Here is a 23,786-nt window from a genome sequence, read left to right as displayed (position 1 = left end):
CATCTAGCTTCTTTCTAGCCTACCCTTCCCTGGGAAAATGGGCCAAAGGCAAAACACATGATACAAATATGCAACCGATGAAAAATAGCAAGAATGGAAAACCTTTCTTGTTCTTCAACCAAGGAATAGACGAACCTCAGTCCAGAGATTGTTGGCAAGCTGCCCCTGGCAACAGATCTTCTGTTTAAGTTGTTTACATGAGTTAAAAGAAATTTAAATTATTCAGTGTTAACTAAAAGAACCCAAGATAACTGTGTATGGCAGGCATAGCCACAGGCAATGTCCTATTCTTCCAGCCATCACTAGATTACTTTATCCAAAAAGGAAAATGATGTTTTCAAGCAACTTAAAATAATTTGTGCCTAGACACAAATTTGTGACTTTTTTCTCCATTTGCCAAGTTGAGCATTTGGGTCAAAGTACTCCATGTGTGATGGGCTTCCCTTCCTGTGCAATCCTCTAAATGCAAGGAGAAACAGGCATATCGTGACAGAACAGATTTAACTTAGCTGCCAGTGAAGAGCATGAGAACATAGTAGAAAGGAATCACTTCTCTGAAAGTGTGCAAATCCTCATGCATGTGCAAGGGAGTAGAAAGAGGAGCGATGGAATGGAAATGTCTAGGGCACATGCAAATGATTACTGAAAGTTATTGCTTGTTTAATTTCATTTAAACCCCATAACTTCCACATGGTACCCAATTTTCAGGTGAGGAATTTGAAGCAGGTTATATAAACTGCCTACGATGAAGGAGCTAATAAGCACAGGAGCAAGACTTAGATGAAAGTCTACCAGACTTTCAACCACTGAATCAGGCGGTGATCATACTTTTTCATTTATTCACATTTTCCTTAATCTAACCAGTATGTTGTGTGACATGGTGTTGGGGATATAACTGTGGAAAAAACCATGTCATGTAAACATGTTATTATATGATAGCAGCTTCAGATTTTGAAGGAGACATATTTTCCATTCAGTAGCATTTGGGAAGTTTTTTGGGAGACGCTTTGGTTGTCCTGATGATAAAGAGAAATATTAAAATTCACTGATTGGAGAGACAAGGTCCTGGGGCTGGATTTATAGTACTACCATGTGTGGGATTGTACTGGAAAATTTGTTCTTTGTGCAGAAAGATTTTCCTGGGAATAAACAAGCTATAATTATATATGCTTTGAACCTGTATGTCATATATTCAATGTTTTTCACATATTTTAAATATATAATGAATTTTCTAGGAATGCAGCTGTGATATATATTGATATTTAGAATGTTACTAAGAGTTGCTTAAAGCACTCCCCCATAAATCCTCAGTCATAGTAGGATTCTACATAACTTCAGACTATGTCTAATCTCTGTCTAAAGATTTTCATATTAAAATACATACTAGTATATTATTAATTTCCTCTATTTTAGCCTTCGTATTAAGTTACATACTTATTTTGAATTATATTATGATTTGTATTTCAGGGTAGTGGGAGGCAATATAAAATATTTGTTTATGTTATAATAATGCGTGATAGTAATATAAGCTTTAAAAAGCATAAAATAAAATTCCCTATAAACTGGTCACTGAAAACAAACCACTTGTTTGTTGACATTTTGTTGTTTTTCATTCCAATCATTTCTGTGCAAATATATGTAGTTTAAAAATTAATTTAGAGGCTTTGGAGATGGTAGTGTGTGGCTCTGGGTCCAATCCCTAGCACTACAAATAAGTAAGTAAATAGATAAAGAAAAATTAAGTGAGGATATACAGACTAATAATTGTTAAGCTTTAGTAATCATAAAAATCATTTAGAGAACTCATTAAAAACATACATCCTTTAGCTGGTGCACACCTGTAATCCCAGAACCCCGGGAGGGGGAGGCAGGAAGGTCAGTCACAAATTCAAGCCTAGTCTGGAAAGTTTAGCAACTTAGTGAGATCTTGTCTTAAAATTAAAACAAAACTTAATAAAAGGGCTGGAAATGCAATTAAGTTAAGAGGTCTTGGGTTCACTCTCCAATACAGAAACAAACAAATCCTTTGATCCCCACTCTATAAGAATTGTTAGGGAAGTGGGATGACATTCATGTCTGCATCCCATTTTTGCTGCTTTGCATGAACACTCTCCTTTTCGCCTGTGAAAGTGTGCCAGTATCTAATACATGGTTGGCACTTGACAGATATTAAATGTATGAATTAGATGTTTCTTAAAAATTATTCCAAAACTTATTCAAAAGATTATTAATCAGTGGTTACATGATCTACATATTTATATCCTACTTCCAGGAAGTTTATTAATTATTTTTCTATTATGAAATAACACTGGATGAAACTTTGTGAATATTCATCTTTGGCGCTCTAATTTTCTTAGGACAGACTCCTAGAAGTTGCTGCTTAAACTACAAAGAAGGCAAGCTCGCCCCCTGCTGGTCATTCCAAACTAAATTGAAGGTACACAATTCTTGAAATTCACAGCATCATTGTTTTCAACAAATGGCTCATAGAATGTAATTCATATAGAATTATATTATCCAAAGATGCTAAGAGGCCTTAAAGGTCTCAAATGTGTTTCTTCATATTATTGGACCCACTTCACCCAAAAACACCCTTACAGATGTCACAAGAACCTTCATGCAGTTTCAGGTTTAGATAATTTCCATGATTGCCTCGGTAGAGAGTACACATGACTTTAAAAAAATCATTTGAATTCCTGTAATCCCAATAGTATAGTATAAATTAATTTATGATCAAAAATTGACTGCCCAGTTATCTTTATATATTAAGATGGTGTATTGAAAAAGTAGAATCAGAGCTTAGAGTAGAAATGTGAGTATAATTGAGAGAGAGAAAATAACTTTTCATGTCAAAAGCTCCTTTCAATAACTCTGTCCAGGTGTCCAGAACATGCATGAGAAGAGTGAAATAGGAGGCGGTGGTAATGGCATGAGTTGAGAAAGTGTGGGGCTATGGGTCTTCACAATGCTGATTATCACACTTCCAGAGTTCTATGAACTCAAATCTAATGAAGGAATTTTGATAAGTGTTAAAGAAGAAAATGGTCATATGCACAATGGATGGAAGCAAGAGTAGACAGTGCAATGAATGTTAAGATACTTTGCTAAGTAGAAGAAAATGATGCTATTTAAAATCTCTTTGGATTCATCATTGGAAAGCAAGCCCATAGCAACACACAAACAAGGTTAATGTAAACTCTTTACAGTAAAGCTCAAAGCTGAAGTAATATAAATATTGAGTGTCTGTAATATAACTACACACAAGTATCTCCTACCATCAAACCCACACAGACTATGAAACACAAATGCTGAGGGTGGCTCTTCTGAATGAAAAGGAAATCCCAGGGGCTGGGGATTTAGCTCAGCGGCAAAAGCGCCTGCCTGGCAAGCGCAAGGTTGTGAGTTTGGTTCCCGGTACCGGAGAAAAACCAAAGAGAAAACAGAAAAGGAAATCCCAGAGTCTCATGGAAGAACCACACAGTGTGGGAGGACTGCTTAAAGAAAGGTTGCGGAATTGTGCTTGGGAAAAGGAAAGTATAATTTTCAGGAATGAAAAATGACAGCTGCAATTTTTATTATTGTTGTATAGTTTTTAAAACAGCACTTAAAACTATAGACCTTTTCTTTACTAATTTAAGTTGAGACACACCTTTAGCTTATGTTTCAGGAATTTTAAAAGTTTCTTGACAAACATAAGGCTCGGAATGGTAAAACACAGACTTTATAACCAAAGCAAAATCACCCTGACAGAGTACATACGTTAACCTTTTCTAAGTATATAGAGTAGAACAATAACTTTACTATGCAGTTTGAAAGAGCATATTAGTAAACTAAGTGTACTAGAACTCCAATTTGTTTGGCTTTCACACAAGGATTGCCTACAATAAAACACAGACAACTCAGGTAGAGAATCTGGTAATGTTACAGCTCAGCGTTAATGTTCTTATCTTAAATGAAATGGCATCAGTGTAGTTGATTGTACTCTTTTATAAAGAACTGGATGGTATAAAGATATGGAAAAGTTTTTTTTAAGTAAAATTACCTTTGGAAATTGAAGCGTGGATTTTAAAACCCAAAGTCTCTTCTAACTGGTTATAGTCAGACTCCACAGAGGATGCATGAAGTGTTTCTACCAAGAAAGGCATTCTTCCCTGTGCCTCATCGTAGAAAACAGTGTGATTCCACGTGTATGGGACACTGATGCCGTCAATGGTGAAGAGCCTGGTTGAGTAGGCGTAGAGCTGCCCAGGACCTGTCTGAATGTAGTCCTCTGTATAATCCTAAAGAGAATAATTGCAATTATGAAGATCAACATGGCTCATACTATTTTTTTCTTAAAAATATGATGAGATGCAAAATGAGAAAAAACATGACTTAGGGGCTAAACGCACAGAGTTCTAAATAAAACTGCACTTGCATAGTAGAATCCAGGAAATAACTCAAAGTGTCAGCCTTTTAATCGCAACTATATTAGTTCTATAATTTACCATCATAAGTTAAAGTTCAGTAGAGGAAACTGTAGAGCAAGAATAAGGCAACACATGTACAGATGATTACTGTTAGTTTTTGAGTTCTGAGTTCTTTTATGGATGGTACACAAACACTTACTATTCTATCTATCTGTAGGAAATCAAACAAATAGCTTAAAACAAAATAGCAGTGATCTTGGCCCCTATATGCAGGGTAATAAAAGCACTTAGAGCTTGTAGACACTTTCCCTGAAGATTTTTAAGTGAAGACCAGCTAATCATAATCATTTATAACCTTGGTGGTTTAGACATTTATTCTCCAAAGTGAGCAAGGGAGACTACACAAGTTCTCTGTGTTCCTTCTACGGATCTTTGACGCACAGTCATTATTTTAATCAACAGCAAAGCCAGTTATCATGGCATTTTACCTTGACGTTGACTTCAGCAGGTGACAGAAGCTGCAGGACATAGCCACTCACAACAATATCTAGCAGCAAAACACCATCAGAATCCAAGCCCCGGGCAATGTGAGTCATGCGCAAGATTTCTCCTGGGGATTATAGTGCATTCATTTTCACAGAAAAAAAAAAAAAAAAAAACCCAAACCAAAACTATCTATCTATCTATCTGTCTGTCTATCTATCTATCTATCTATAAGCACAGAGCATATTTACATTATGTAACAGTTCAGCTATGCTGTTTTAATTTAAACTTGAGTAAACATAGATAAGAGAATTAAATTTCACTTAGCCTTCCAATTAAACAGTTAGGCTTATTTAATTATGTTTCTATTAAGATTTCTTTTTATGTGGCAAAAATATAGCACATTATTGTGTAAAGAATCCCATACTTTAACCCACAGGGAATAGCAAGGTAGTGTAACAATAATGGATTGGCTGTGAGAAGGGACCGAGTGCTTCGCCAGGCAGGCAGGCAAAGACCAGAAGCCCAACCACAGGGTTTGTTCCTTCTTTTAGTAAGTGATGGCCATGAAAAGCTCCCCTTGCCTTCTGGGCTGGTTAAATGCTGATTAAAGATACATCTCCCATCAGCTCTGCCTCCTTCAAGGTCACTGTCATTGAGGCTGACCAACTTTGAAGAGGCCTAACATGGAGCCCTGTAAACACCTGCATGACCACAAAAAGGACCATGAAGAGCTATGAACACTGTGACTAGAGATAAAGTGAAAAGCCTTTGGATTTCTTTGGTTTTATTTCCATCTTTATGATAAAGAATCCCTATAGTTTATCCTAATTGGATCTTTAGTTGAAGATAAAGGTCTTTAATTAATAGTAATGACTCATTTTTTTCCTCTCTGACTTTAAAACCCTCTTTATGGATTTAAACAGAAAAGATACAAAAAGGAGGAGAAAAATTGCTATCATTCTTGAGAACACATAACTTCATAGAGTTCATGTCAGAATAGGAAAATACAAAATTTTTTTTATAATTTATGATAAGATTACATCAAGAACTTTGTAATGATTCTCTGTGGGACCTTGTATTTTTTCTTATCCAGAAACTTTTACAACCATCACTATGTTACATGTATAGCACATTAAGCTTAGCTGACACTGACCAGTGGCAAATTCTACTTGCGTTTCTCTTTTAAAGATTGCATTGGTTAGGGTAAATCCATTGACTGCTTCTCCTATTTCCTTGGCTATTGTCCAGTAAATGGGATTTAGAATAGAAACTATCTTTCTCATTGCTGGACCTAAAGAAAAAAAAGAGAAGATGACAAAGCAAAATATGTATGGGTAGTTTTTAGTGTTTCCTTAGTATGTTATGCAAAAGGATGAATACTAATGTTTAGTAAGACAAAATAAATACTAGTTCCTCCTATTACCTTTAGGATCTTCACATTGGATAAAGCTAAAGACTATCTATGAGGCTGATGATTTATTTAGTAGTATCCTCTAGAAATTTCAAATGAAACTAAGGAGATCAAGAGACTTACCAAGGCTTCGAGGCACATTGGTAATTTTAGCATGTATTATTTTAGTATCAGAGTTCGAGCTATCTGTCACTGTGGCATTAAGGAAAGCAATTCCAAATTCAACATCATTAATATTTCCAATAACACTTCCTCTGGCTCGTTGAGGCCCACCTATTGGGGGAAGAAAAAACATTCCTGGATAGGGAAGCAATTCCATCAACATTACATGGGAGCAAAGAAAGCCAATATTCAGAGATGTTACAAATCTTTTCTCAAACATCAAAAAGGTCCTATGACATCTGAATTTAAAAGTGAAATGAATAAGCTTTTAAAACATTCTACTTTTATGTAACACCCATCAGCCCCCATAAATCCAGTCTCTCTCCAATCTATGCAATCACAAGCCAAAGAATACAAATCATCAGCCAGTCCCATGACCCAAATAAAGTATGTGTTTACTGAGATGATGATGAAAATGAGAGTTTACTGAGCTGGTCATGCACAATAAACACCTAATATACATTAACTTTTAAAAATCCTATCAGCACTTCTACAAGGGAGTTTAAACAGCCACAGTTATTAGATGAGGAGAGTAATAATATTTTACTTTCCACACTCGTATTCTCATCTGCAAATGAATGAACAGCTTCTGGTTGTGTATGATTATTGTTAGAGATTTAGTTGCTAGCCTATCCTCATGCAGGCTGGAGTCTTACTCTGCTGCAATCCCAGAACTACCTGTCAGGTGCAGAACTACAATTTATGGCAGTGCAGATTGTAGGCTTTCATAAGAATTCTGGAAGGGGTAAGTATAGGCTAAAACCCAGCTCTGAGTATTGGTATAGACCTGGACTAACTAAGGCCAAAGAAACACACTTTTTTTCTAATTTTTCTGCCAGGGTTGGCACTATTTGGTAAATCGCAGGCTCCAAGTGACACCTTTCTCTGATTTGTACACAGGCTCTACGTGTGTGCTGGCAACAGTTCTGATAATCTAGTGTAGTTGCTCACCTGGACATGGTTGTGTATTGCATCTGGATACCTGAGTAGCATCTCCTCGACAGGGACGACCACTTTTAGATGGCGCTGGGTTGTCGCACAGCCGTATCCGGGTCTTTTCCCCTCCTCCACAAGAGACAGAACAATGGCTCCAACTCTGCCAGTTTCCCCAGCCTCCATCCACTGTGAACAAGATTGAACGGTCAGTGTTAACCAGTTGTTTTAAAAATCTAAATCTAAGATGCCCTTGCCTCTTCAACCTTGATCTTATGGTCTGGAACGATGCAGCTATCACAAGGAGCGCTAAGTGCAATGCTATGCTCATTCTGTGGCCAGGAATCAAGAAGCTCACCAGGACACATGTCAGTGTTGCACCTCTGGACCTGCGTGTCTGGCCCTGCACAAGCTCTTCCTCCGTTAGAGGGACGGGGGTTATCGCACGTCCGGTACCGCCGCATCTGCCCTCCGTTGCATGTCCGGCTGCAGGTTCCCCAGCTACTCCAAGGACTCCAGTTACCATGGACTACAAATGAATGGTGTGACATGAAAACAGAGCTCTACAACTGAGAAATGCCAAACAATGACATTCATCCAAAAAGTATGGAAAAGCCCCTCCCTAGGAAATAAAAAGAACCATACAGATCTACAGACAACTTCCAAAGCCAGATGGTTTCACTGCTGTTTGGACTAGAAATGGGATGTACATTCCAGCGAGTATGTGATTCCCTTTAAAACACACTTATTTTCAAGTGAGCTGGAGGGTACGAATGAGATAGGGTCTCTGTTCTTGATGAGTTAAGACTCTGTATAACACTGAGAACACACAAACCATACATTTCAACAACCTAAACCAAAGGCTGAAGAATCAACTAACAGAATGCTGTAACTAAGGATTTACGGCTACAGTGAAACTTTAAGAAAGTATGCTGACTCACTGTTTCCAACACTCACTTGGACAAGGGTCACTATTGCAAAAATCAATCTGGATATCACTCCCTTCACATGTGCTTCCCCCGTACTGGGGGACAGGATCCGAGCAGTCCCTTGTTCTCTGTCTGGTACCTCCTCCACAAGACACGGAACAGGCACTCCAGCTGCCCCAAGGTGACCACTTGCCATCAACTGGATTGAGAGAAAAACACATGGTTGGTTACTATCTAAAAATGATGAAATAAAAAAAATCAAGTTCAATCCTGAGCATTATTAGCTAAGTGATGTTCTTGTGCAAGTCAGGATGAAATAGTTCTTACTGACATGTGTTTGGATAGGAGGTAGATGTTATTTAATTAAAGGTGTAAAGAGTGCACTTCTCTTACCTGGACAGTGTCTTTCATTACAAACTCGCATTTGTGTTTCTGCCCCACTGCAGTAGGAGCCGCCGAATGATGGGGGCGGGTTATTGCAGAGCCTCGCTCTCATCTGAGTACCTTCTGCACAACTTTTGCTGCATTCACCCCAAGGCTGCCAAGGACTCCATCCTCCGTGAACTACAAACATCCCAGGAGACAGTGTTTCAAGTCACAGATCATGTTTGTTTAAAATACAAAAAGTATACAAATAGATTAACTCAGTAATGATGTTCTTCTTTTATCCTTCTGGGTAGATGTTCAAAGGAATTTGTGTCTAGGGAAATTCAGAAGGCCAATTTCATGCCAAGATAAATGCTTACAACTCTCCAAAGGGGGCTATTTTATTAAAATTAAATTTAATCAAGCTACCACGTGTAAACAGAACTGAGTGTTTAAATCTTAGTCAGGTATTTGTTTACAGTAGAAGGAAGAAGGAGGAAGCAGCTTAGGAACAAGTCTGTATAACATACCTAAATGTGGTTACAGACAATACAAATATTGCCACAATTATAACTTGTACTGAAAGCGGGAAGTCCACATCTTTGAGCTGGATTCAGCTCCATACTTACACATGTTCTTGGATTTCAGCAACAAGATGATTTGCCCAGTTGTAGCTGTTTGATGAATTTTCTCCGTTACATGATGTTCAGAATTAAAAATTTGGAATAACACACTTACCTGCTTCCTAAAAACAACAGCTAAAAGACTGACCAGTCGCTTACAAAGAGTGATATTATGGTCTTCCTTCTGGTAACTAACAAATTACAGCATATAACCAGAAGACTGGAAGAAATGTATAGTTCTTACCTTGTATGTGAAGCACCAACAGTACTGTTTTTCATATGTACAAATCAATGTCGGGTCATACTTTTGTGTGAGAAGAACTTTCTAGAGTTAGGTCTTAATAGAGTGCTACTTTGGTCCCTATTTAACCAGGATATGAATGAAAATATGGACAATAATGTCTACAACTAAATATTCTCTTGATGTAAAATATCAGATAACAAAATAAGTTGAAAATCAAGTATGAGAAAGTTATCTGTGTGAATCATTTAGAAAATATTTAAGAACATATTTTGCATTTTCTCATAAGTAACTAGCTTTACAGTGATTTGAGTACTTGTCATTATACTTTGTAGACAGAGGCGGACATAGTCACCCAAATCTGTTTTAGCCAAAAAGAATTTCCCCTAAAAATCTATTTGATTAAATCTTAAAAGAAACCTTTAACTATGCAGCAGATAGCACTCAACATGACTTACGTAGTAACTCAGATTGTGGGTGCTTATAGTCTTCATTTCAAAAATTCTCTAGTTCTGATGATTTTCCCACATTCTATTTTCCAGGCTAGATGAATGAATGAACGACCGGCACATCTTCTGTTCTGGATTTCTTCTGAGTTGCCAGACAAGGAGCTCTGCTCATGCCAACACTAGGCAGATGTGCATATGGCCCAGGCTGCTGATCATTGTCATATGTTCATGAGTTCAGACATGAGCATGTGACAAAATCAAACAAAACCGGGTACGATTCTTCTTCAGAGGCTGATATGAGCTCCAGGAGACAAAAAACTCTTTTTTCTCTGACACCTGAGATTATAAGCCCCACCATGTGGCAGGAGGTGCCAGGTCATTTTTTCACACATGTAGAAAGACTTTCATAGACAATAAAGCCAAAGAGAGAAAAGCAGAGGTGAGAGATGGAAAACATACTAGTAAAAGCACTGAGGAAACCCTTGTATTCAATCATACCTGAAAGAAAAATTTTCTACTAAAACTTAAATTTCATTTCTGTTACTTTAATCTGAACAAGTTCTGTAATACAACGTCAGTGCAGCATATATATGAAGCACCTAGTGTGGGTCTGTTGTATGCCAGGTACTTAGTGTATGGTAGCTTTGGGTGCTGTGCTCTTCACCTGGCTAATTTTTCGCACCTGAAAATGGATGGCTGGATTAGCTGTTACTTGAAGCACTAATCATTGCTAAAATTTTGTGAGTTTTTTAACACTTGTTTTCTCTATATTATTAAAATATACCAAATTGTGAAGCATTCTTTATATTATATTAAATCGAGTATTTTAGTTAACATTGATTAATGTCACATTGTCACAAGTTTAGGCATGAAACAGAAGTGAGAACATAGAGAATATTAAAGGTAGATGCATCTTTTCATAATAAAAATAATTATAATTTTATGGGAATTAAAATATAAAAGTTTTGCTCATTCTAACAATATTGGATTCTCACCCGGGCAAGGCCTAACGTTGCACATGATTATTTCCACAGCATTTCCTTCACATGGCCGCCCACCATGCTGAGCTGGTGGGTTATTGCAAGTTCTGGTCCTGGTTCGGTTGCCTCGTCCACAGCTCTTTGTGCATTCTTCCCAAAGACTCCATTCCGACCAGCGGCCATCCACTACACAAAGGTGAAACCATTTCGCTGTCAGGTATATTTGAATTGCAAGTATGAACACTGAGGCAACCCCATAGGCAGGGAACGGAAGTTGATATCTACTAACCACATGGCAGTCAATCAAATGCAGGAGTGTACCTGGACACAGCTTCTTTTGACAGTTTCTCATTTCTGACTCTGACCCTTGGCATGGATTTCCACCATTGGCTGGAAGGGGGTTATTGCATAGTCGACTCCTCTTCTGGATGCCGCTCCCACAGGTGACGCTGCAGGGCCCCCAGGCAGACCATGGGGAAAATCCACCATGAACTGCAAATAAAACACTGTGCTTTGACTCACTCTTGTATGTAAAAGATAGTGTCAAATTTCATTTAAGTTATGGACTGGATACAGAAATGAACCTGTGATTGTTGAGAAATAGCTTATGGGAGCTTTCCTTTAAGGTAAAATTAATGTCTAGGTTGAAAGAAGAACTTTAGTTAGAGTTCCTTCTTGGATCAGACCCTGACTCTGATGGACACAGCTGCTGGAAGAGTTAGGGACTATGAAATTTACATACTTTTTATCTTTTTGGATACATACACTTCTTTAAGGTAAATACATTGATTTCTGAGAATATATTTCATGTAGTTTTGAATAAAAATTTAGCTTGAGATTTTGAATTATTAACCTAGCATTGTAAAACTCTGATCTATATGTAGTCTTGTTAGTCTGTAAATTGTGATGTGATTTTTTTCGGTTCTACCCCCATCATCTAGAAGTATCTTATGGTTAAGGGAGACTTGGACCAAGGGGCTTAGTAATGGTTATGGGGTGAGTTGCCCCACGTACTGATGAACGTGAATATCTCTCTCATCACACTCACCCTGGATGATGACTGGCACTCTGACAAGGACAGAACCCATTAAGTTACGAGCAACACATTCGTATTCAGAAGTGTCTTCTTTCTGAGCAGCTGCAATATGTAATGAGTTGTTGGGCAACATGCTAACTCGGTCATCCCAGGGGATAGAATACCCTTGACGAGACCATGTAATGGTTGGCTGAGGCTCTCCTGTTGCCTGACAGTCCAATCTGACTTTGCCCCCAGCATTAACAATAGTTTCCACTGGCTCAAGAGTGATAACAGGAGGACCTGTGGAGACAAGATCACAGGGATTCTGTTTTTGTGGATTTAGATAAACACCTTTATTATGAATTTTATGCTAATAATATTTTGGAAAAAAAAACATTAAGTGATTTGTTTATAAATACACTACTTCCCAACTGCAAAGGTCATAGATAGATAGAAGAGCCAATGATGAAATTTTCATTTATTTTATTTAGTGAATATCAAAAATTTAAAACCCCTAAGCTTAGAGCAGTGGTGGCCAACTTAGGGCACATGTGCCACAGTGGGCATGGTTACCATTGCAAGCTCTAAAAGGTTTGCCATCATTGGTAGAGCATGGGCTCTGCAGTCATGCTTCCTGGATTCATATTCTACTTCTTTTCCTTGCTACCCTGAGTCTCTGTGTTCTCAAAAAGGGTGTCTACTTCAGAGGATTCCTCTTAGAAGAAGCTAAGATGGCCTTTAAACAAGGAATATGCACAATATTCTTCAGTTACTAATGTTTTTGCCTATATTTTACATGATGAACGTTCACTTCTGTCTTTTGATTATTTCTGCAGTAAAGAGTAATCATTAACTCATTCTTTCAACACTGGCCACCATTTGTTTGTTCAATAAACACGTCGTGAGAGCTTACTATTTTCTAAGGATTATGCCTGGTATAGAGAAAACAGAGATAACAAATATTATTTTTTATCTCAAGGAGCTTATAGTGCACTAATAAAATAGACAAATAACTATTTACCTGTGTCATACTATAGCTATAGCATAGGTACACGTATGCTAACAGGGGAGCGACAACTGTGATTTAATAGATCAAACCAAAGCATACCACAGGAAGAGGAAAACAAGAGGGAGATATACTGAAGAATTACTAAGAAAGTAGGAATGATGGGACTTTGATATAAAGTAGTACTGAAAAGGGAAGAATTGATAAATAGGGTTTTGATTATATAATTATGGTGTATGTTTGATAGTTCAACAGAATATAGAACAACTGATATTTCGGGAGGCAGTCAGGAGTGAGTGATAATTTGATCCATTTAAGACTGCTGAACTGCAGGTATCTGTGAGACATTCTTACATAGATGTCTAGATGGCAGGTAGATATTCATGGCTGAGGCTTAGAATAGACGTGTGGGCAAGAAATATAGCTTTGTGTGTCTTCCACTAGTGGTTACGATTCCTTCAGAAAGATCAAAACTGATTATAAATAGGGCCCAGTGCAGAAATCAGTGTAACAACATTAGTTAAGAGATGCCCAGAAGGTAAGTCTGTAAATGATTACAAAGGACTGATCACTGAGGTAGGGAGAAAATGATATCCTGGCAGCTAAAGAAAGGAGTTTCAGGAGAAGAAGAGCTAACAGTATCTACCTCAGATGATAGGCCCTCATGTCTTTGGAAAGAAAGAGTATAAAAGAAGTTGCATGTGGCTGCTGGCACAATGCTTACCTTTCATTTGTTCTATAGTGCCAAGAAAGATAGAATATGGAAATGGTTGCAGGTAGAAGAGATTTGAACTGGACTTTCAAGATTTAATAATATTATATAGGTGGAGAAGAGATCAAACAGAACTTGGAAAGAAAGACACAGGAGGGAGATGGCCTTAGCTTTTTCTTTTTTAGACCGTGAGGAGACTAGACAGCCTGATTTACCCGGGGGTGTCAGAACATACAAGGTTTTAAGGACTGATGAAACCAGGGGTTTCTTAAAAGGGTTTCTCAGGAAAACTTATTTCTCAGTGGGTGAGCTAGGGCAGCGCACGCATTCTTGAGGAGCATGGTGGGAGGAGACTGGGACTGAACTGAAAAGTGGCATAATTTGTTCAAGCAGAAGTAATGAGTACCAGATAATTCAGGGTGGTGGCTGCATATTTTAGTATCTGTAATAAATAGAACATAAAACAAAAATGGAAGATGTGTTTTGTTGTGCTAGTAATTTAATATACTAGTGTTTTCCATAAAGGCGTTACTGACATGTCTTCTACAAAAGTAGCTCCATTATGTGAAGTCTGACTTTCTCAGCAAGTGTTCCGTAGCCCATTATTCCTGTATGTCTGCACCATTCCACACAATTGTCTTCTTAGCTGATGTATATATTGACCTCACTCTAGAAACTTTCAAGACCAGTGCTTTCATTTCTCTCCTAGTATTCAAATTATATATTTGATAAATTGCTGTTGAATACAACAATTACCTCGGATTTATCACTCAATACTAAATGACAACAGCATGTCTAAACAAGCTCATCTGTTCATATTATTATGGCCCAAGGAAGTATAAAATAAAACTAAAAATCTTAATTTATGCACCATATGTGGAATATTCAACTATCCATAAGACTATAAATTAATATAACAAAAAGTCCCAAATCTACATTTTCAAGATTCAATTAATTCCATCATTCAAATAATTATTAATCAAATAGGAGCAGTTTATCTTAATCAAAATAGTGCTTCTGGTACTTTAATCTTAATTTGAACCATTTGTTGGCATTTTTAATGCCTCATCTGGTAAAAAGAATTCACTGTCAGTAAGATGAGTTGATCTAAGGAAGCCGTTCTTAAACTAGGTCAGTGAAAGCCACTCTAAGGGAGAATGTGCCATACCTACTTCACGCAACAGATAGGGGAGAGTGGTCATGGGAATAACATTTATTTTGAAAATGTAGCACATTACTTGTATATTCTTTTCTTGCTGAGCCATGATTCATATCAGCCTATTAACATATCTGGAAAGAGCTGTAGAAAAGAAACTCAATTTACCTAAGCAATGCTTGGCATGCAGTACACAGTAGTGATGTATGTAGTTTTTTTTGCACTACTGAGGATTGAACCCAGGGTCTTTGCACTGAACTGTATCCCCAGCCTTTTTAAATTTTGAGACAGGGTCTCACGAAGTTGCCACGCTGGGCTAGAACTTGAGATTCAGCCTCTTAAGATGTTGGGATTACAGCTGTGTGCTTCCATACCCAACAATAAATGAACTTTTTAAAATCCATGTTTTTCAGACTTATTCAATCACAAATCCCTGTCTTTTCCTGACAGTATACCATACTATACCTTTACCATTTCATAAAAATGTACTTTGGTTGACAGTACTTTAAATATCTATTAAATGTCTATCATCTGTTCAAGTCTTACAAGATAGTAGTTTGCCAAACTGCTGCTAAGAAATACTAATGGAGAGCATCTCTCAGGAGTAAACGAAGGAAATGTAAATTCGTCCTGTAAAATACTGAGCCTATTCACAAAATTACTTGGCTTACTTAAATTTTCCACCCAGTGACATCTTCTAGTCAGCCCCTGGCATGGTTGTGTAGACTTTCCAGCAGGCCACTGAGCTCTTTCACCTTTTACTACTTCGGAAAAGAAAGCTTTCCTTTCTGATGGTTTTTACCAAAGAGCTCCATGAACAGCACAAAGATCCCATGCAGGACACACAATCATTTCATGGAAGACAGACTAGAGTCTATTTGAAGGGCTTTTGAGTTCATGGATATTAGTCTTTAATAAATATTTCTAAAGTGCTATAAAAGTGCATATGTAAGCATACTTCGAGGACTGTGGTGAACTCTAAGAAGGCGTCTCCGCTGAGAATGTTGTATAAAAGGCCCTGCCACCAATCAGTTGGAACTTTACGCTGTGCATGTTAGATAAAATGGAAAAAAGTGAGCAAAGTCTATCAGTTCTGTGCTTGATGGTAACTGCTGGATCATTAGCAGAAAACTAAATTGGACACATTGTGAAAGCTGTCATTAAGGTGCCTGCCAGAAAGTTAAAGGAAATGGGCATTCTGTATCAGGCAGCATTTCTTAAACTGAACATTTGGGATTTAAGCAGCTTACTCTGCAAAGTCAGACTCATGCTGCGCTCCACCACCCCAGCTTCATTGGTAGCTACACAGGTATAGTCACCGGCATCTTCATTCTGTGAAAATAAGTGGGATTTTTATTTAAAAAAAGAGCTTCCAGAGCAAGGAAAATCCCTTTCACCACAGTAGTAAAAATTTAACTTTTGAAAAGGTATTTTAATGGGAACAGGAAAATCTACATATGTCTGACCTCATAAATAGTTTTTAAAAAGAGGAGAGAAAGAGGAGAAATCTGAAAATAAAAAAATTCCAAACCCAGTCTTTTCCAAAACAGCCTGTCATTGATTGCCAGGAGTAATAACTGCAGGACACCACAGCAAAAATACCATTGTTTCATAATCAATCCATTAAAAATTATCTTAATAAAAATGCTAATATAATTTTCATGGGTATCTTACATGAATCAGTGCAAATTAACAAATATTGAGTACTGTGTTTTGAGGGTTATTAAATATACCTTTAGCTGGGTAAAGAGTACAAAATTTAGGACAAAATGAAAAACTAATTTACCTTCAATGATGATTATAAAATATAAGTCACAGACTTGTACATGTATGGTATAGAAAATAAGTTCTGTATGCATTTTACTTTTTGGCATGCCATATATGCGCTCAGTTTGACATTTCAATGTGTTATCCAAATAGAAGTGTCTAGTAGGTAGCAGGAACTAGAACTTGGAAGAATCTCAAGGATGGAGATAGATATTTAGGGATATGAAGATTTATGAAAAATTAGTATTGATATCAACAGTGGTATCAGAAAAAATATCATGAACTTCAGAAATAAAATAGTTTAGAACCAAAGGAGAAAAGTAGTAATGAAGAGGGCTGAGATTTATTAGTGAAAATAAGTAAAACTAGAAATAGTTTCAAAATTAAAGGAATAATCAACGACTCTTAACACTGAAGCGAAATCAAGAATAAAAGTCTAAGAATGGCCCATTGGATTAGGTGATTAAGCAATGTATTTTAATTATTATTTCAAATAATTAAATAATGAGTACATTTGAAAGAGTATACCAAAGGTGACATAAAAATTCACAATAAGTATTCTAGTTTATGCAACATTGCATGAACTACCTACCTCATTTTTGTGTCACTTAACCTCAAAATTAGAATAACTCAAACATCACTCATTTTCTGAATTAATGAAGCTTTGTTGGAAAGCTTATGGCCATCCATTTATGGTTAAAATCTACCCTATAATTTATGTATTATTGTATTTTTAATTCTTAAATTTCATTTTGTTAAAAGAGATTTGAGGAAGGTATCGCCTAATGTTAAATTATAGGTCAAAGTTTGGGAACAAAGCAACAAAATTATCTTACTTTCTTTACTTAATTTAAAAGGATAAATTATATTAATTTCAACTGCTATTTCCACTCTAGCTCAGTTGATGAGTGGTATTTACACCCAATGGAATGCTATTCAGCAGTAGAAAAGGTGGCATCTTGTCATGTGACAACATAGGCGGAAATGGTGATCATTCTCTTAAGTGAAATGGGACAGGCCTAGAAAGAAGTACTGCATGATCTCATTCATGTGTACAATCGGAAAAATTTGATCATAGAAGTTGAGAGTAGAAAGGTGATTACCAGAGGCCAGTGGAAGCAGGGTGGGGCAAAGATGCGAGAAGGTTATTCAAGGGGTACTGTGTCAGAGTTAGGTAGAGGGAGGAATTCTGCTTTGTCATTGCACAGTGGGATGAGCATAGGAAACGATATTGTACTGTACATTTCAAATAGTTAGAAGAAAGGTTTGGAATGTTTCCACCATCAAGAAATGAGTATTCAAAGACAGAGATATGTTTAACCCAACTTCAACATTACACAATGTATGCATGTATATAAACATTTCATAACACCTCATCAATCTGTATAATTTTATGGTTTTGTGTGTCAGTTAAAATAAATTTAAAAATTTAAAGTTGAAAATCCAGATAAAGAACTTGATTCAGACTTCATGAGTTAAATGGGAACACAAGAGAAACTTTTCTCATCCACGGCGCTGGTACAGCAGCGCTGGCTGAGGCAATTCAAGTGTGCGTCACCTCCACGTGACTTACCACGGTGCCGTAGATGGCCAGGGAGCCGTTGCCCAACTGTCTGATCCTGTGGCTAATTTCAATATCCACCCCCTTTCGGCTCCACTGGATGGTTGGGGCAGGGTCTCCCTTTACCTCACAATTCAAGATTGCATTACTACCAAGTGGTTCGATCCAGTTAGAGGGGTAATCCCCTTTGAAGACTGGAGGTTCTGGAAAATAAGAGCGGTAGGAGGTAAAAGTCAGTACTGATCACTTGCTTGTGATATTTGTAATTACTTACAAAGATAATTTAATAAAAAGGGGTAGATATTACTTTATAACTTCATGGATTTTCCTGGAAGGCTAAGGCAGAAGGAGAACAAGTTCAAGCCCAGCCTGGATAATTTAGTGACTTAGCAGGACCCTGTCTCAAAGCAAACAAACAAACAAACAAAAAACAAAAAGACCCCACAAAACTACGAAATGAGGGTTTGGGATACAGCTGCAAGGGAAGGCCCTAGCTTCACTACCCAGCACTGAACAACCAAAAACAAAGAGACAAGCCAAAACTTCCTTAATATTTCAGAATCCAATTGCTCATGCTAAATCACTATTGTCAATTTCAGTACTCTGAAGGGGCGGTTCGATTCTGTGTGAAATTATCTCATCACTTCATTCAGACTTTTGAGTTGAATGCTCATAATTTTTTTCTCATGAATTTGTACATCTGGGAAATTGGACTAAATGGATTAATAAACTGAAGTTATATCATCCTGCTGCATAATAAAGAAACAAAACACATGCCATTCATTAAGTAAATTATAAAGTGAAGCACTTTTACCTACCTTTCACATAAACAAATCCAATTGCCTTCACAAAACCAACACTGTTCTCTGCGGTACACACGTAAGTCCCCGAATCCTCTTTGGACACTTTTTCAATAACAAGTTCACTGTGTCCGTTGACACTGTCAAAGTGGGCTAAGGAGACAAGTCAGGAAACAACACAAATGCCTCTCAGTAACTTTGGAAAAGTTTCACGACAGCTTAATGTTTTGCAGGTTAGATTTATGAGTTGGGCAGCAATTGAACCAGAGATCTCATCATGACCCTGGACAAGAGAGCTTTTTCCACAGATTGCTCCCACTGAGCTATTTACTGTGTTTATGGACGCTTGCTTGAAGAACGGAAAGCACCCCAAGGTACAGGAAAGGAGAACAAAAACAAACATCTTTTAAAAATTAGTTTAGATTACAGTACACCTTTCTTCAACATGCTGTTTAAAGTCGGCTTGTAGTTTCTCTAGGTTTCAAAAAATCTTTCATTCAGACATACGACATTTTCCATTTCATTTATCTCACAACTTTTCCTCCGAAGTTATTTTGCATCAATAACATGAAAACCTGCGCCATTCTAACTCAAGTGACTTGGCATCACAGAGCGGAAATCATGAAGATAGATATTAATTAGGTAATCATGACAACATGATCAAACAGGTAATAATTTAAACTTCCCCAGGCATAATAAAGGTTGATGATAAATATTTACAAAGACATTTAGAAGAGAATATAAGGCAAATATGCTAATCTTAAAACAACTAATGCTTTAAATAAGATTCTACTTAAACCAAGGGATATGTACCAAATTATATTGAGTATGTTTATTTTGTGTGTTTTCCCCACTTATTTTTTAAAATTTTATACTGCTGAGTATGCAGTGGAAAACTGAGCTTTAAAAGTTTAAATGGCTAAATTAGTACTCTACCTTCATAAAACAATACTCAATACATCTTCTAGACTTTGTTTTCTTTAGCAAAGTGTACTATATTACTAAGTTGGTAATTATTATTCCAGCCACTAACACAAATCTTTATAATAGAAAAAAAATCTAAGCTTATTTCTAGTTTTCTAGAAAGACATTTAATAAATGCTAATGGTGCAGCGATTCAGAACTCAGATTTTGGATACAACAATTTATTATCAACCTAGTCTTTATGTTGATGTCAAAGCCTAGAAAATAAGCAAATATCTGTCTTCCTAGGGAAGAGTGCTCCTGGGTACCTGACCCAACTTTAGCATATAGTGCCCAGAAATTTTCTGCATCAGTTGGTCTATATTATAACAGAAGTTGATTCATATAAAGGGAAACAGGGTTATCTACAAAATTAGATAAATCATCAGGACTCTAACACTATCCACTTGAATCATTTATCAATGATGAAGGGGGTCCAGCATAAGCCAAATATTGCCTATATATACCCTATTATCTTCTCATGGAGAGAGGCATTATTTTTAAGCTACAAAGTCTACTTATAAGATGCAACATATGGTTTTGTGATTAAATATTCTTTCAAAAGGATGAACAGTACATATAAGTACATATGGGTGGAAGGTAAAATCTAAGCAGAAGCATACATTCTACAGAATTTAAAGCAATCAACTTTTCATTTGTAACTTCTCAATCATTTCCCACAGCTATAATCTGGGTGTATTTACTCATTTATTTAGAATTTAATTGCCAACCTGGAATAATATTATTATTGAAGGTCCATGTTAGTTTGGGCAAAGGAATGCCAGTTGCTTTACAGCTCAGTCGTAACTGTTCTCCTTTGTTTAGTGACACGTCTCCAGGAAGTTCAGTAAAAGTGGGCAGAACATTCACAGTCAGGCTGATGCTGTGTATATCTTCACCTGCGGCATTGTTAGCAACACAGGTGTAGATGCCAGAATCCTCCAGCTAAAATAAAAAAATCATAATGATAAAATTTTATTATCTTGCATCATGTTACATAAAATAAAACTGAAGAACCTGCTTCCCAAAGGAGCACTCTTATCTAAAGGCAATTCAACTTTCCACCTTTTAGTCCAAGTCATCCGGTTAGCATCTGCATAACATAATTTAACATGTATAGACATTTAAACATAAGCCCATATCTTACCGAACTATAGCAATCATTTTAGAGCAAATACAATTTCAGGAAACTTCAGATTCTATGCTCTACTAAGCATCAAGTGAATGGGTGCTCTGTAGTGTGCAAATAAATTACAACAATCCCAAAGGCTGACTGCATCTTCACGGCATAGTTGGCTGGCTGTCTGGGTAATGTGGTACCAATTGACCATCACAATTATCAGAGGAAATAGAAAGAGTAAGGCAATATTTGCTGCAAGTCTGCTGTTTCGCTTGTTCAGGCTATCGGCTGGCTGTCAATACCCATTTTATTGGATACCCATTTTACTTGACCTGATTACCTGGTCTTTAAACTGCTGTCCTCACCTGCCTCTCAGGACACCTTGCTCTCTTAGTTTCCCCACTGCTTCACTGGCTGCTCCTTCTCCATCTGCTTATGCTGGCTCCCCCTCAGCATTAATGTCCTAATGTTATAATGTGAGAGGGCTCAGTCTCTGGTCTTTCCTTCTCGTCTGTACTTGATTCCTTGATGGGCTCATCCAGTGTCATGGCTTTAAACACCAACCGTACACAGATAACTACAATATATCACCACAGATCGTACCCCCAAACTTCAGTTCCTCTGAACTTTTCATGCCAGCTGCATGTTTGGACACATACCAGTTATTTGAAAACTACAGGTAGCCTAAGACGAACTGTATTATTTCTCATCTGCCTCCACCATGTCCCTCCAACAGGCCGCCCTGCTTCTCTGCATCTGTGTTCATCACAACAATGAATGCAGTCTTTCAGCTAAGTAAGGCCAGTAATACCTCTTTCTCAAAACCTACAATGGATTCTGACTCTTACTTAGAGTGAAAGGGAAAATCATTCCAATGACCTACAAAAGCCTATTTCAGCTCACCTCAATTTTTACACCTAATTTCTCTTTTATTCTTCTTCTTTACTTTCACTGGCCTCCTGTCTCTCAAATGAACCCAGTATGTTCCCATCTTAAATTCTTTGCTGTACCTTTTTTTCTACCTGGTTACTCCCTCCACAACATTGCCTTGGATAAATTCTTTCCTTCACATTTTGCTCAAATTTCATTTACCCAATTTTATTACTATAAAATTCCTGTTTATAACTTGTAACCTGCACTGCTCCAACCTCTGATATATTTTACTCACTCCTTAGTTTTTATTTTTGTTTTTTTGGAAACAGTGTGTTGTTATGTAGTTCAGGCTGGCCTTGAAGTCACTATGTAGCCCAGGCTGGCCTCAAACTTTAGTGATCCTCCTGCCTCAGCCTCCCAAGTACTGGGATTATAAGTATGGCCACTGTGCCTGGCCCAATCTTATTTTTTCTTACTACTTTCTTCTGATTTATTGCATACATTGTTTAGCATTTTTATTACATTTTATCACCTATCTTATTCTTCTAGAAATAAACTACATAAAGGTAAGGATATTGGTTGCTTTTTTTCTCCCTAGAGTGTCTTACTATCTAGCTCAGTGTGGATCACAAAGGAGGTTCTCAATAAAAATATTGAGTTAATGAGTGAATGATTTTGGATGTATTAAGGTACATATTAGAATTTTTCTCTTTTTAAAAATGGAAGACTTTTTTGTACTGAAGTAGCAAAGAGTTGGAAGTAGAGCATAAAATTTACAATCATTCACTATAGTTATTTGGTTGATTTTTTTTCAAAAAGGCAAATAAGAATAAGTTGTACCCCTTAAAAGGTCTTTCTACCTTCAAACAACTTGACTCTTCTTAAATCCTCAGGTCACAGCTCACATTAAAAATCAAGGTTATCATGCAAATTAATTTAAAAATCTGAAACATACACACTACTCACAAATAGAATGCTACATATTAGTTATGTCTCTTGTATAGTATTTCTAAGGTTCCTTATTCTTGGTCCTCTTTCCATATACCTGGGTCATTGTCTTTAAAACTAAAACATCTTTGCCTCTTTCAATTTCCGGAGGTCTAGAAGAGTGGCTGAGGAGCCAGACCCATGCCTGGACATGAGGTAATGCCCACTGGAGATCGTCAGCAGTTTAAACAAATAAACAAAAAAAGATTTACCTTTATTTTATCAGTTATGAAGTTCACATTTTTAAACCTTTAATCTCTCTGAAACTGGAATATAATTTAAACACTGATGGTCTGCTATAGTTTACTTGGCTCTATTACTTCTTTCTTAGTGTTATATAAAGTACCAGTCCATCTTATAATTGGTACAAGCATAGATTTAAATAAATACAATGTTTAGTGGCAGAGCTGATGGCAGTAGGACATGGCCTGTCATCAATAATCCCAAGGTCCTTCTCATACTACTGAAAAGTTTCTGCACATCTAAAGAAATCACCAGCAGAGTAAAAAGAAAACCCACAAAGTTGGAAAAAATTCTAGCTGACTGTCCCTCAGACACAGGGCTTCTATCTAGAACATATAAAGAATTAAAAAATATCAGCCCCCCCAAATTCAAAGACCCAATCCATAAATGGGCAACTGAGATGAATACACACTTCTCAGATAAGGAAATACAAATGGCAAATAAATACATGTGAAAATGTTCAACATCATTAGTCATTCAAGCAATGCAAATTAAAACAACATTGAGATTCCACCTTACCCCAGTAAGAATGGCTAGCATTAAGAAATGAAGCAATAACAAATGCTGGCGAGGCTGTGGAAAAAAAGGAAC

The 23,786-nt window shown here is 37.0% G+C and overlaps 1 protein-coding gene across 3 annotated transcripts in view; it reads right to left on the bottom strand.

Moving 5' to 3' along the window:
- The window catches only part of Hmcn1 (hemicentin 1), a 393,676-nt gene that overhangs the window by 24,257 nt on the left and 345,633 nt on the right, over positions 1-23,786 (bottom strand). For all 3 annotated transcript variants that reach the window (XM_005375081.2, XM_013521738.1, XM_013521742.1), the window contains 15 exons: positions 20,704-20,917; positions 19,028-19,162; positions 18,222-18,412; positions 16,132-16,213; positions 12,038-12,307; positions 11,311-11,481; positions 11,005-11,175; positions 8,724-8,894; positions 8,359-8,529; positions 7,760-7,930; positions 7,420-7,590; positions 6,430-6,579; positions 6,049-6,186; positions 4,898-5,019; positions 4,043-4,280 (listed from right to left, as the gene is read on the bottom strand). In XM_005375081.2, the coding sequence (XP_005375138.1) occupies positions 4,043-4,280; positions 4,898-5,019; positions 6,049-6,186; positions 6,430-6,579; positions 7,420-7,590; positions 7,760-7,930; positions 8,359-8,529; positions 8,724-8,894; positions 11,005-11,175; positions 11,311-11,481; positions 12,038-12,307; positions 16,132-16,213; positions 18,222-18,412; positions 19,028-19,162; positions 20,704-20,917 (2,566 nt within the window). The remainder of the gene's footprint in view (positions 1-4,042; positions 4,281-4,897; positions 5,020-6,048; positions 6,187-6,429; positions 6,580-7,419; positions 7,591-7,759; positions 7,931-8,358; positions 8,530-8,723; positions 8,895-11,004; positions 11,176-11,310; positions 11,482-12,037; positions 12,308-16,131; positions 16,214-18,221; positions 18,413-19,027; positions 19,163-20,703; positions 20,918-23,786) is intronic.

This window comes from Chinchilla lanigera, unplaced genomic scaffold (assembly GCF_000276665.1).
Source record: "Chinchilla lanigera isolate Chin_1 unplaced genomic scaffold, ChiLan1.0 scaffold00005, whole genome shotgun sequence".
Classification (NCBI taxonomy): domain Eukaryota; kingdom Metazoa; phylum Chordata; class Mammalia; order Rodentia; family Chinchillidae; genus Chinchilla; species Chinchilla lanigera.
This window is presented reverse-complemented; position numbering and strand designations above follow the sequence as displayed.